The following is a 15,412-nucleotide window of genomic DNA, read 5'->3' on the forward strand; positions in this document are numbered from 1 at the left end:
TCATATCAAACCATTTACGCTTCACCTCTGACATGGTTCTTTGTACTACGGAGACAACATTAACAGCATCTGTTACCTCCCTCCAGGCCTTCGCTTTGCCTGTCCCTGTCACACCACTACTAACTGAAGAAAATAAAATGTTTTTTCTTAAGTCCACTTCACCCAAAATTATTTTGATCTCCGCTTCGGAAAAATTCTTTCTTCTTTCCCTCTCTTTCTTTGTTTGCACCATGACTGACAGGTCGACTGGATGCACCTACACCTCCTTATATGGTGGTCATTGGCTATTCATGGGCGGGGATTTATGCTAATTGCTGATTACCGGGGAGCACGCTATCACTTTACGATGGTTTGGCATTCATGATCATACACACGTGTTTACGATCAAATCTGAGTTTCCCGCGGCGTTCCTGAATCCGGAGTAGGTTTTTAGTAGCGTAGGCTTTTATGTGCAAATCTACACACAGATTTACTCACTTTTCAGGAATGAGACCCAATGTGTTCAGAAAAAGGAAAGAAAAAAATCTGACCTCCTTGGCAGCTGCAGGCCTGTAAAAACTGACCAATCCCTGCCTTTCGGTGCGAGTGGAAAGAACCAATCAGATGCCTTCATGTCTCGTCCTGCCCACACCCCTCTGTCCCTCCCTCCTCCCTGCTTGCACTCATCATGTGTCACCATTGCCGGAAATATTCAGCACACTCCTCAGCAGAAATACCGAGTTAGCAGGAGAATAAGTTTGCTGAACAATGGCAGAGAAAATGCGGCCAAAAGTACTACTTCCAGCGTTACTTGTAACGGCTCACCCCGCTAAACAGGCTAAGAAAATAAAGCCGGAGGCAGAAAAGGCTGCGACGAAAAAGGCTTTGGATAAAACGAGAGGACAAACCAGAGTCAACCAACATCGCAGCTTTTGAATGGCGGAGGCAACTGAGGGAGCTGAAGGGCCTGAAAAGTGATGCAGAGGTTGCTGTCTTTCTGTTAGACAGGTAATTATTTGTTTTGCTTCGGGGGGATTACTTATTTTCATGAAATATGTAACGTTAGCCAACTTAGCTACTTTTGTAGCTCGTATTAGCCCAATGCTAACATTAGCTTCTCTGTCGGTGTACTGCAGGATGCGCGTTAACTGCAATATTTTACTATTCAGCAAAACATCAGATTAACAAACCACACTCTTACTTTCCACTTTGCTACATAAAGGACACACTACTTTCTGCAGGTCAGCAGTTGTTTTTTGTAATATTTTTAATCTAATTGGTAAAGGCACTTAATGCACAGGCTTACAAATCTCTAAATCATATGTTATGTTAAACTTTATTACAGACTCAAGTCCATATTCAAGACACACAATACAAAGACAGATAACACATAACACATATTTAAAAAACACCAAACAATACATGTGCTAAAAGTGCATAAATTAATATCCATGACAAACTTTACAGTTCTAAAAAGAGGCATTTATACTCCAGCAGCATGACTGGTATTTGACAGAGCTGTACTTGATATTCGTCATACTTAAAATGTTATTTATTGTATTGTACTTTTTTCATACTTTTTTTTTTTTTATCTATGGACCAATCTTGTGTCTGAAATAAAGTTATATATAATTTCGTTCTCAAAGCACCAAGTCGACATATAAATCTATACATCAAGTTTCTCAAGACAGCTTGGAGAGTATTGACACGTACATTTATAAACAATTCGCTTGCACTGAGCCATCTAGGTCTCCTCAACAGAATTCGCAGAGTATCATGCTACTCGTAGTTTCTGCATACTTGCTTTCTTATAATTTGTCCACAAATGAGCTGTGTAAAAGGATGTAGAGTATGCTTTGAACAGAGCCACCTTCACAGTGTCTGAACATGATTGAAACTTGCGAGCAAGAGTATTTGCACATACAGCCTGCAGCACTGCCTATAGATATCTTCATCATCTGTCATTTTTTTAATGATGAAAGTATAACTATCAGCAGGCAGTAGTAGATTGCTGGAGAGGATTAAATTACTGTTCTCACAAAACTTTCTCAAGTGATTAGCAAATATTGATCTATCTGTAATAACTGCATTTATGTCCCCTATGACATACGCACTGGTGTTGGAGTTATCTTGGTTAAAAGAATGAATAAAAGCCAGCTTATTCAAATAATCATCCTCATTCTGATTACACTCATAGGGTGTGTATACATTCAAGTTCACAAGTTCTCTATTTTTCCGTGTGTACCGTATTGCAATGCACCAATTGACACCAACTCTGATCACATTTATCAGCAGATGTAGCTGTTTCCGCCAGAGAATAGCTACACCCACGGGTATCCTGCCCCTGAATATTCCTGTGCTGAGGTCGGTTGTAGACTCCCCAGCTCCATGGAAGTCAGGATTTAAGGAGCTCAACTGTCTGAGGTCCTGTTTCGACAAAAATGTCACCTGAAGACACAGTATAAGACACAGAACCTGAACAGTCATTGTTCATGGCTTTAGGAACCTGTTAAAAAAAACTGTAGGCAGACCCAGACCCTTAGCTGCATCAGAAGTATTTTGACCAGACCAGCTATGGTCATCTTATGCGGCTCATAATACCGACAAACTAATGCTCCATCAGGCCACAAATCTGGGTTATACATTTCATTTACCTCCTTACATTCAGCAGAAACTCTGAATGAGCTGAATCTACGGTTTTCAGTGCCAATCTTTAGACAATTCCATTCACGCCCTAGTTTCACCTTAAGATAAACAGATAAAGTCTCTGCATCTAGGTCTGGGTCAAATCTGGTGGCAAACACATTCACTAGTTTGGTCCTTACTGTGCTGATGTTACCAGCTCCAGTCCTGACAACGGAGATGCCGTTCCTCTTTTTCAGAAGAGCGGGCAGTTTCTTGGGCTGGGTTATCAGCGTAGTTTCAGGACACTGTCTTTTTCTTACAATGTGACTCCACGTAGGGGAGCGGGTTTCTGAGACCAATCCTCCAGGACCTCCAGCAAGCTCACCACACGCGGCATTGGGTGTCGCTGCCGGCGCCTCACTCCCGGCAACCAATCCCATGGCACCTCCCCGCGCTACTCCGGGCAAAATGCCAACCACAGTGTCATTCCCCAAGTCCTCAGCGGCACTGACAGCCCGGCCATCCCCTAGCGCCTGGTCAGCTGAAGCTTCCAGCGCATTCACACATTGCTTAATAATAGTTCTCATGTCTTCACGAGCATTAGCCTGAAGCTGCATGGCGCATTTCATGGAGCAAACATCCGCTTGCAAGTGCTCCAATTTCGCCAGCAGGCTTGAGACATCCATGCTTGTGAACGTGACGGGTGGTACTGTAGCTCATCCAAGTACTGCGAAACAAATCTTGGCATATTCTCACCACGCTCGTTCATCACTTTCAGGCAGCTCTTGATGCTTTAAGCATCCTTCTGTGGCCCTTTGTGTGACACACTGCGCTGCGTAGTGGGGCACAGCTCAAACAAAACTTTCTTAGATGCTTCAATCCATTCAGAGTCAAAGGCGTTTGCTGCCAGCATCACGATCTAATCTTGACTCATTGTCCTAATTTTCATAGCAAGAAAGTTGAGCAGTTTATCTTCAACAATCACTTTACCATCATTTGTCTTGTAAATCTCAGCGCACAGCGTCCGCCATCTTCGAATCGCCTCATCATAGAAACGCCTTTATTCATTTTTTGCTTCGTCTGGCAGCTCGGCTGTTCAGGTACTTCTGGGACGGCGCATGGACACTCACCCTCTTGCGATTGGACTTTGAACTTATCCCACAATAGTGGTACTGTGAGGTACCGTTTCATGAGTGAAAAGAGACAGAAATGCTGTGCAGTCCCGCACAATGCGGGACGTCTGGTCACCCTACTTAGCCACTCGCAAGCAGCAGCTAGTAGGGGGCCCCATTAGGGGAGATTCCAACATGTTGTCGTTGTTGCAGTGTCTAAAGGGGTTCCATCATATTGTCATTGATATGGACCAATGTCAGCCGTCTCTGGGGGCCCCCTTCCAGCTCGGGGCCCTAGGCAATTGCCTAGTTTGCCTGTCCGGTTGCGACGGCCCTGTCTCAGAGACATAGCTTCCAAACATTTAATTTTCTGTATTATGGTGAATGTTTTTGCATCAGTTTATGCCTTTTCTGCATCAATTGATGGTTTTTTATTCTGTCAAAATAAAACTTCCCTTCGTCTTACATGTTTTTATCACATGCTCAAAGTATTGAGGGGGACATGTCACCTGTGTCCCCCAAAAATCTACACCTATACTGAAATGTATTTTACCACATTTAAATATGTAAATGTGTACTATGCTAGAAAAAAAACAAAAAAACATTAACTTCCACTTATTTAACATTTTATGTTTTGGTTTGTTTTCTTGTTCTCTGTTTTTAGAGTGATAATACTGTCAACAGCCGTCTGAATCTGACAGCAGCAGAAGGTGAGCAGGCTCACAGGCCTTTAAACAAAGTCTGTACCTTAAATATCTCTGTCTCTCGAATTTGAGTTTTTATTTTATCGATTTTTGGACTCTAGGTCAGTTCCTTAAAATCTTGCCATTATTTTTTCTTTAAATTTTTACATTTAATATCAAAACTGAATGCACTTTAAAGAAACTGCTTGCACTGTTCTGTCTCATATGTGTGTCCTTTTAAAAATTTCTCCACATTACTGAATTGACTTCTTGACACTTGCATTCGTATTGATGAAGCAAAAATCAATGTCTGAAGCTGGGTGAGATGGCTCCAGACCTTGGCTTCAACGCCTTTGATTGGACTGGCCTTTACTCAAAAAATATCTTAGAATCAAAAGGATAGTACTTAGAAAATCACTGAAGACACTTACAATCAGGTGCAACTGAGTTTAATGTGTTCACAAGCAGCAACACATACAATTCATGAGTCAAGCTCCGGAACAAGACTGAAGATTCACTCTCTGCGCTCTCCCTTTTACGCAGGTGGAGGTTCTACTGAATCTCCACCTTTTTTCCTTAATCCTTCCCACATGAGCCAGAACATAATGGTGTACTCTTTTGGCACATTTGAACATGATCTCACCATTGATGAGTAATCTCTCGAGCCACCTGGGTATGACCATGCGGTGCCAGCCTGGACTCAAATTTCCCCACCATTATGTCCGAGCAAAGTCTTACCTAATTTTTTAAAAACATTTAATCTCAGTGGCTTTCATGCAATACATGACCAGATGTATGTGTGGATGAGTACAATACATGGCTAGATGTGTAAATGAGTACGTTGATTCAACATATATTCCATACCTAATCAATCTATGTTGGTGAATACTTACTGATTGTCATTTAATCACTGTTTGCAGTTAAGGCTCATTTTACACTACAGTATCCCTGCTGATCCCTAGCATTATCAAAATTCCACCGACTGAACTTTTGATCTTTCAGTGTCCGCTGCAGACAAGAAGCACATGCTGTTTGGCCGCCCACGAATGCTGCAGCCTGACCGGAGTTACTGTATCCTACATCAGGAGGGCTTCATCAGCGCCTACAGCCACGATGCCCTGATGCCTCTGTGGAGCTCCTTCACTATTGATAAGCCTGTAAGTTTGTCAATGGTGAAAAAACAAATAATAATTATGTATGATTTTAATACCAAAACCAAAAAGACACACGGTAATATATAATGTGTATCTAATATATAATATATAATTTTCAAGGATGACTTGTGCACAATTTCAAGTTCCAATTTCTGATCACTGATTCATAGCAGTTTAATTTCAGGCTGTTAGTATAACGCCACCTATTGGTACATGAACCATAACATTTTGCAGGTGCGCTCATGTATGATGTTTGCATATATAATCTAAATTTGGTTGCAGTTGCACAATGAATTCAAGAGTTCTGGCAAGGAGTGTGCCATATCATCTCGTTCATGATAATACCGGTGTAATTTTTAATATCATATGAAAAATTCATATCTTGATGCTCGCAATATTTCGATTTGATGATGTCATACTTACCAACAGCAACAAGCATGGCGACTCTGTGGTGGTTCCAAAAACAGGAGCAGCTTCAGTAGAGTGGAATAAACAGTGGTGTCGTTAGGCCTGAGTGTCCTCAATGTTTTTTGAACAGCGCCGGACTTCTCAGACTCTTAAGCAACTTACCATGAGTTGCCTTCTCTGCAGAGAGAACTCATTCAGTGGCTCCTCCGGCAGCAGCACAGCATTTCTCCCTCTCCTATCTCACCACGCTCACACAGGAGTCGGTGTTGTCAAGTGATTTGTCATAAACATTTTGTAATGTACTTTTGGTATCGCGGCTTGACAAAAAAACTACATATATGTGAATGTGAGACAGTTATGGTAGCGTAACAGCCTGTCACAGGTTACAGCATAATGATGAGAGGAGAAATGGCAGAGCATAAAGGTCCAGGTGGGAAAAAAAACTCAATCATTTTGTATTTTGCTGAAAGAGAAGGAAATCGCCTGCTGATTTATTTTCATAGATCCCAGGGTAATTTTTTTGTACTTGAGAGCTGTTTAAATGTGTAGTTTATAGTAAATTCTAATCTGTAGTGGATTAATGTTACGCAGATAGATTTTGTTTCATACAGTTTTCAATGATGACTTCTCTGATAAAAGCTATTTCCAGTGAAACAGTTTACAATCCAAAGACCACAGCTGCCCCACAGTTTAGTCAGAGTTACTTTATCTCAAAACTGAAGCATATACAAACAAAATTTATTAAATTTAAATTTAAATTTAAAATATTATTTATTGGAAAAATACGTTGTTTTAATGGTATTGAGTTTAAGGGCGTCTAATAACATCTGAAGCTGATTACTGTATTTAAACTAAAGCTTAGGTTTTTCCATTCTTCTAGATGAACTTGGACCCATTGCCACCGGCGATGCCAAACTGTTTGAGGCCTGATATCAGACTCCCAGCATCCCAGAGTCCCAGATGTGACCAGTACAACACTGCAAGGAACCTGACCCATGCCTTCCTGTACTCACCCAGTAAGCATCAGCACTCACCTGACACCAAACTAACGGAGAGCTTCACACAGCCCAGAGTCAGTCGCGCCCTCATGCTTCATGTACACAATCACACAGGCACACACATTTATTGATACACAGTTCCTCTGTCTCTCTATCACTCCTTCACACACACTTCCACAGAATTTCAGCCCATCCACCCCCTATCTTATTATCACACAAACATGTGTTAGATGATGTAGGAATTTGCCATCATGTCTTGGAAATCTGCTGTTATAGGAGCCTGCTGGTGTTTCAAGTAGACGGACTAGCAAAACCCCCTCATCACCAAACAGCAAAATTCTGTAATAAAAATGAGTCCTAACCAGATGTTTCCCCTTCAAGCTGATCATGTCAAAAAAGACCTGATTTATTCTTCTTCTTAAGAAATGTTTTTGTGAATTTCTTTGAGATGGTACATCATTGACATGTGAAATTTTCACTAGTGATTGGAAGTTGTGTGCAAATGCTGCTCAAGAAATATAATGCAGATCAACCTGATGATGGTGCTGAAATCAAGGACCAAAAATTCAGTTTCAGCTCTACAAAAAAGCCTAAAGAACCATTAAAGTCTGCTGACTAGATTGTCCGCCATTTAGTATTTTTTGGAAAAACAGTTTTGATGCATCTCCAACTATTGCTCAGATTTGTCCCAGATTTTCTCTGGGTCATTATTAGACCAAGCTTATCAAAAGTTACCAAAAGCTTGTTGATATCTTGTTGTGCTCAGCTGATGACTAGATGGAGACATCACGGATGTGTGGGATATGTTCTGAATGTGCAGACAGTTTTGAACATGAGCAGAAATCTTGCTCGGGTTTATGAATTATGTGATGTGAATAGGTACCACATGTGCATTTAAAGAGGTTACTTCCCCAAGCAAAAGACACAAAAGAGGAGGTAAAAGTAAATAATGCCTACATGTGTGTGTTGACTCAGCAGAGATAACATAAAATGAGAAAAGCTGCTCTACAGGAAAATAAAAATGTAAAGCCAATACAGAATATCTGAAAGCCTGACTGCATTATATTCCATTTTTAAAGTCTGGGTAAAGCAAAAATAAATATGTGTAATTAGTTTGTCACACCACAGACAAATGTGTTATCAAGCACCCAGCCAAATTTGATTCATCAAAAAATTGCCAAGTGCATAAAATTACATTTCAAAATCATGAAAAAATAGATAGTGTTGACATTTCACTAAGCTCTACCCCTTTGTGATGGTCCGACAAGCTGTGGAGTAACCATGAAGCCCACACTGTAACTAACTGCACTCCCTGAAGAAATATTATTATATTTTTGGAAAAATGAAATAGTGATTCCAGAGAGAAGCAGACAGAGGAGTCTACAAAATGTGTTTGAAGGATATATCCAGGATGTGAAACTGACTGAGCAGCAACAACAGGTTAAAAAAGACAAAGACAGTTAGAAGCTAAAGCCGAACTATAGGCTACAGATCACAGTGTAAAAGTGAACCACCACATCACTGGTGATCACAACAGAAGACAATGAATATAAAGGGAAACTTTGCCAATACTGAACCAGCTGTGTGGCATCACAGTGTGTGCAGATGAACAGTGTTTGGCTTCGCCCCATGCCGCTGCCAGCACCCGGACAATTTTCATCTGCGTACAATGTGATGACACACAGCTGGTTGAATATCAGCAAAGTTTCCCTGCTTCCCTTCACTGGTTCCTGTACAGCAGGGTAGGGTAGGTTTTTTTTTTGTGTGTGTTATGATCAGTAAAAAGCAAAAGCAGCCTGTGTATCTTCAGTAGCTGGCCAGCTAACGGGTTCGATTTTGGTTTTGGAACAGGGAGGAAATGTGTACCTCTCCAAGTAACAAGTATCACTTGCCCCAAGGTTTCAGGCACAACATTTAGCTCCAAATCCACAAAACCAGCCTGAAAATGAAGGAGATCTGAAACGATTGCATTAGAGTCAATGGAGCACAGCTGTGTTGTTGTTGGACCCTGGTCTGAGCTACTACTCAAATGTGGAGTTACACCACATGTTAGTACTATATAGTTCCCAGTCTTTTCGGGTGTTTTCGACAAGTGTTTTGTAACATGTATAATATGTTTAGATGTAAATCTCAGATTTTACTTTACCCCTACCATGGTGCCTAAATTTTGTGTTTACATAAATAAAGACATTTCCCCCATAAATGGGTGCATAAATCTTCACGAATGCAGGAAATGAAGTGTTTAATGCTCAAAATTTTCTGGGGGATGACCTTCAGACCCCCCAATTAATGGGTCTCATTCATGAAATGTTAGTAAATCTGTGAGTAGATCTGTACATAAAAAACCTTGGTACTAAAAACCTACTCTGGATTTATGAATGCAGTGGAAAACTCGGATATGATTGTGGCACGTGTGTATGTTTATGAATGCCAATCAACTGTATATTGACAGCGCACATCCCACCCATTAATAGCCAGAGACCACCATATAAAAAATGTAAAAAATGTATTATATAAGGAGTAGATCATTACTATGGAGTGGTGCATCCTGTGGACCTGCGAACATGGAGCAAGCAAAGTAAGAGAGAGAGGAAGAAAAACTTTTCTGACTCAGAGACTGAAGTTATTTTAGGTGAAGTGGGGTTGAGAAAAACATTTAATTTTCTTCTATTAGTTGTGGTGTGACAGGGACAGGTGAACCAAAGGCCTGGAAGGAGGTAACAGGTGCTTGTGTAGATTGTGTTAGTACCTACGAAAAGCATAACATATTGATGAATGCCGAAATACATGTAAATTTCCCTCTGTGAACAGTTTACACACAAATTTGTTCTGCTCACGTTTCATGAATGAGACCTAATGTGTGTCCCTACCAATTTTCAAATGAAACTATGCCCTTGGGACTCAGAGATCTGAAATGAAAGAAGAGTGAGTGTGTCAGAGAAAATAAAGCTAACGAGAATGAATGACTCAAAGTTGGCTGGAGTTGCGACCCTTTATTTAAACGAAAACACCTCAAGGTTTCTGTTCTCTGGAAATGTGTGGGATATCTCTTCTCCATATCTTGCAGTTTGACATCAATCTGCACACGGGAAACATTGCTTCCTGCAGAGCTCAAGGGAGTTGTTTTTGATTCTTCAGTCAAGGCACTTCATTGACTACACCCTAGTCAATGAAGTGCCTTGACTGAAGAATCAAAAACAACTCCCTTGAGCTCTGCAGGAAGTCTGTCTTACTTCACTTATCACACTTGTTGCAGTAACCATGTTGCTGGGAGGGAAGTGTTGGTTTCTGCAGAACTGAGGCAGTTTTAGTATTTTCTCTTTCTTGTTCTCACAATGCAGCAGGTCAGACTGACTTAACATACCAAAATTAGCTTTTTTTTTTAAACATAAATTATAAATTTAAAAAACATATAAAACATTGTCTCTTAGAAGCCTTTAGCCTGTATTTTTAAAAGAGAATGAACTATGATACTTAAAGACCTAAACAATGGTTTACAGTTACTTTGCAAAATGTCAAGGCTGAAACACTTTTTGGGGGGATAGAAAGCTGAAGATTATATAGATGTCAATGCAATTCAGACAGTCTTTTCATAGAACTGGGATGTCTATGCAGTAGAAAGATGCAAATACTTTTGACATTGGTGCTACAGAATCAGAAAAAAGCAGAGAAGAAGAACTGTGTAATTAATTTTTCCTAAAACCTACAACTACCAGAATGCACTGTGCTGCACTGGACCAATAAACACCCTGCCGGTGGGAGATGTAATATAAACTCTTCCGTTTGACATAAAGGCGGCCAGCTGTAACTAAATGATTTTGTATTACTGTAAAACAGTGAGCTCAAACTTGTTCCTGAAAACATTTGAGGCAAGACTGACGCAACGCAGTAACAGAGTCTTGGTTTATATTTGATCATATATTTGCTTAGTTTAACCGTTTGAGCCTATGTATTTTACTGTGCAAGAAAAAGTATGGCACCCACATCCTGCTCATAAACACTCAATATTACAGCAAAACACAGAACTAAAGTATGTTTCTGCAAACATTTTAGCCAAGATATAGGCAATGCAGTAACATTATTTTGATTTATACAGTATGATCAGCCCTTCCTAGTTTTAGAGTTTGGTCAAAGTTTAGTCTGACCTTGAGACAGAGATAGCAGGCAGTGGGTCTGTCTCTTGATCTACTCTATACTCTTTATGTCAATGGCGCCCAGAAATAAAATGTATTATTATTATTATTATGGTGGCGACATGGGTATTGGGCAATACGAAAATATGTAAGTAAGTACAGCCTGTAGTTTCAGCAACAGTCTGACGGCCAGCATAACTCCACCGGATGATGCAAAAGGTGTCTTCCAACAATTTTTTTATTTAGGCACTGGTAAAATGGAGGGAAGTTAACCATAGTTCATTTACACATACTTCCCACATTGTTAGTGTCAAGCACAAACTGGAGAAGGACTCACAAAGCAGACTCACATATAAAAGTTCAGAGTCTTTAATCGGGCTCAGGTTGGTACACAGATGATCAGTAACACAGGCAAAGGTATCCAATTTGACAGGCATAAAGGGTGGTCAAAAGGCAAAAACAGTCAAAAACACACTCACAAGAAGCACTAGGAAAATGTTGGAACTCTCACTCAAAGGTAAAGACAGTCTGGCAACAAAGGAGGGGAAGACAGGGACTTAAATAAACTAAGACAAGGGATACAATGAGACACAGGTGAAACACATTAGGGTAGGGCAAGTAATCATAAAGGAGGGGAACTTGACAGGATGTGGGATCTGAAACAAGACAAGACGGTGAAATGAAACAAGAAACACATGGATGACAAATAAACATGAACTCAGGTAGCTTGACAGGTCATGACAGTTATGATACAAAGCTGATTGAAAATCAGAGAAGCATCCCTTAAAACAAATGTTTATTTCATAGACATGTTTAAAAATTATTTTTCAACCTTGCCTGAGCGTAAAGCAATACCTTAATAAAATGAGGTTGATTGCCGTCATTTTTCTTCAATTTTCCCATTTCCAAGTGAATCAATGACCCAACACAGTGGCGAGATACTGCTTAAAGGGGATTTATGGTTGTACGTAGACCTTACGCTCGTAGCCTATGCACGTCACCTACACCGTTGTGAGCATTTTTATTTGTGCGGTGGTGTGTCTGTGTCACTCTGCAGTTACACCTCCAAAACACACATTAAACATGGCTTAATAGAGACAATGTCAAGCACAAGTACACGCAGCTACGTTATAACTCGCAGCATTCACAGACAAACGTGTTAATCATGACACATTTTCCCCACAAATACAACATGCTAACGTTGAGATTTAGTTGAAGACAACAGTTTGATACTGCTACAGTATAATATATTGGAACATAACTTTGGTAGACATTTCTGTAATAAAAGCCTCAAGACATCCTCCCATGCTGCTTGATTAATATCTTGTTTCATTAGAACACTCAAAGGTTAAGTCTACATTTCCCTCAAAAGCTGTATTTCTTAGTATTTTCCTGTACAGTTTCCTCAGCTGCCTCCTGCTCCAGCTAACACCACCCTTCCAACAGTTGTAACTGTCACCAGCATAATTTAGCCACTTACCTAGAGCCCTGCATGGAACTGTTTTCTTAATCCCACTCCTGCTTGACTATTGATCATTACTGCCTGCTCCTTCACCACAGTGTGTGTGTTCTTGCCCCATCCTGCAGTTTGAGAGCAGCAGAGGAGGATTCCGATTACATATGTGCAGCAGTATGTTACGGTTGCAACCATAACCTACACACAAAATGCAAATGTTTATCACATTCTGTGTCATGTTTTGAGGTAAATTACCCTCCGGAAATGGTTATTGTTACTTCTACTTCTTTTATTATTATCTTTCATAAAATGATCATGTGGGTAACAAATGTAGCTCTATGCTAACTTAAATGGGAATAAAGTAACTCAATCGTGTGTCTTTTCAATACTTTCCAAATGTTATCTGATCAAATTGCTCAAATGTGTATAATTAAAGGAGTGAAACAGTAGTGAACAAGTTTACCTGTGTTACCTAAGTTTACCTCTACCTACCAATTAACAGGCATATAAAGAGGGCTGGTAAAGAGACAGACCTTGAACCCACTGATCAGGAGTATCCATCCATCCATCCATCCATCCATCCATCCATCCATCCATTGTTATGGCTTATTCCAGGCCAGGTTGCGGAGGCAGCAGACTGAGCAAAGTATTCCAGATGTCCCTCTCCCCAGCAACACTTTCCAGCTCCTCCAGGGAGTTCCTGAGACGTTCCCAGGCCAAATGAAATATATAATCCCTTCAGCATGTTCTGGGTCTACCCCAAGGCATCCTACAAGTTGGATGTGCCTGGAACACCTCTAATGGGAGGCGCCCAGAAGGCATCCTGATCAGATGCCCAAGCCACCTCAGCTGGCCCCGTTTGACGTGAAGGAGCAACAGCTCTACCCTGAGCTCTCTCCTGATGTCTGAGCTCCTCAACCTGTCTCTAAGGCTGACCCCACAAAGGAAACTCATTTTGGCTGCTTTTATCCACAATTTTATTCTTCTGGTCACTACTCAAAGCTTATGACCAAAGGTGAGGGTTGGGCGTAGATGGACCAGTGAATCAAACGTTTTGCCTTCCATCTCATACATCACAACTGAAGCTGCGCAAAACTGCCAATCCATCTCACGCTCCATTTTACCCTCACTCGTGAAAAACACCCCCAAGATACTTTAACTGTTTTGCTTTAGGCAGTAATTGTTTCCCAACCCAGAGGGGGCAACCCACCGTTTGCCAGCAGAGAACCATGGCCTCAAATTTGGAGGTGCTGACTCTCATCCATTTCACACTTGGCAGCAGACCTCCCCAGGTCATGCTGGAGGTCACAGTGTGATGAAACCAACAGAACCACATTATCTGCAAAAAGCAAGGAAGCAATTCTGTGGTGCCCAAACTGGACCCCCTCCTCTCCCTGGCGCAGGGGTCTGGAGATCAGGAGTAGTACTTCTAATCTTATTGTATTCCAACACATCGCGGGAGCCACAGTTCATTTAGTTTTATATAGTTTTTTTGACCGCCTGCTCCCATTCGAAGCAGTCTACCACACTGACAGTGAATATTCACAATTCATGTGTCTCAAATCTCAAAGAGAAAAACCTTGGTTTACTTGTACACAACAGCTTTTCAGCATTTCCCATTTCTCTCCTGATGTGTCCGTGCTTTTTCCCCTAATAGGGGACACAGGATTGGCAATGGCGTGATGCTGGGTCTGGTCTGTTGCTTGGAGCCAAAGCCCTTCTATATCCTTCTTTTATAGGACATGGCAAGGGAACAAATTGGAGATCAGCGTTTTGGGATTTATTTTTGGTGCGATTGCCTTCACAGCAACTCTTCAGCATAACAGTATTCATTTAAACCAGTTTGTTTGAAGTAGAAATTTGGAGACATATTTCAGTTTCCTCTATGTTATACGCTATGGTGTTGCCGTCTATGCAGGGCGCTGGTTTATTAGGATGTGTGGTGGAGACAACTCTGGATGAAGTATCACTCGTCTGATGTATTAGACACATCAGACTGTTTTCAAGCCCAGTGAGATGATGCATCCGAGTGCTTTGTTTCTTAGAACTGAGGTTAAGGTTTAACTGTTAAACATTGTCATGCAAATGAAATGGGAAACAGAAAACCTGCCTTTACACAGGATAGGTAATTGTACAAGTTCAGTGACGTTCTTCGTCTCCCCACGTGTAACCACATCCAACAATCATTGTTTGTTGTTGTGTGTTTTTTTACAGATCTGAATGCAACAGCAGAGCAGCAGTACGATGCTCTACTGATGAGTAATGTGGTGCCAATGTACCCTGAATTTAAGAGTAAGTTACTGATTAATTATCACAGCAAAAACTACGCTGCATAAATTCCCTTTTGTCTTTGAACTAAATCTTCTGTCCTCTTGCAGAGATCTGGGACTACTTTCACAGCACCCTATTGAAGAAATATGCCTCTGTTTACAACGGCATTAACGTGGTGACGGGCCCCGCCTTCGATTTCAACTATGATGGCCGATTCGACACTCCAGAGCAGATCCAAGAGTGAGTTCCAGTCATGATGAATGATGTGAATGAACAATTACCCCTTTAACAACTTCTTCTTCAAGAAAAACAGCCTTGACACTATATATATATATATATATATATGTACATATATATATATATATATATATATATATATATATATATATATATATATGTATATATATAGCACCATGGCAGAAGAGAGCAGCAGCGTCAGACAGCCAAACTTCTCCCAGGAGGAAACTGATGTTTTGGTCCGGGAGGTCCAAGCTCGCAGTGTCCGGATATACGGAACTGCGAGCAGACCTCCACGGGCTGATGATGCAAAGGTAGCCTGGGAGGAGGTCACCACAATTGTAAATCAATGTTGC

At 40.9% G+C, this 15,412-nt stretch overlaps 2 protein-coding genes across 2 annotated transcripts in view; one reads left to right on the forward strand and one right to left on the reverse strand.

The window, feature by feature from the left end:
- LOC126383971 (collagen alpha-1(XIV) chain-like) overlaps window positions 1-15,412 on the reverse strand; it is an 849,933-nt gene that overhangs the window by 257,014 nt on the left and 577,507 nt on the right. The window lies entirely within an intron of this gene.
- LOC126383946 (venom phosphodiesterase 1) overlaps window positions 1-15,412 on the forward strand; it is an 81,642-nt gene that overhangs the window by 55,473 nt on the left and 10,757 nt on the right. Inside the window, exons 19-23 of the mRNA XM_050034712.1 lie at window positions 4,381-4,426; window positions 5,402-5,556; window positions 6,842-6,977; window positions 14,763-14,840; window positions 14,927-15,059. Coding sequence (XP_049890669.1) covers window positions 4,381-4,426; window positions 5,402-5,556; window positions 6,842-6,977; window positions 14,763-14,840; window positions 14,927-15,059 — 548 coding nt within the window. The remainder of the gene's footprint in view (window positions 1-4,380; window positions 4,427-5,401; window positions 5,557-6,841; window positions 6,978-14,762; window positions 14,841-14,926; window positions 15,060-15,412) is intronic.

This window comes from Epinephelus moara, chromosome 22, assembly GCF_006386435.1.
Source record: "Epinephelus moara isolate mb chromosome 22, YSFRI_EMoa_1.0, whole genome shotgun sequence".
In the NCBI taxonomy this organism is placed as follows: Eukaryota; Metazoa; Chordata; class Actinopteri; order Perciformes; family Serranidae; genus Epinephelus; species Epinephelus moara.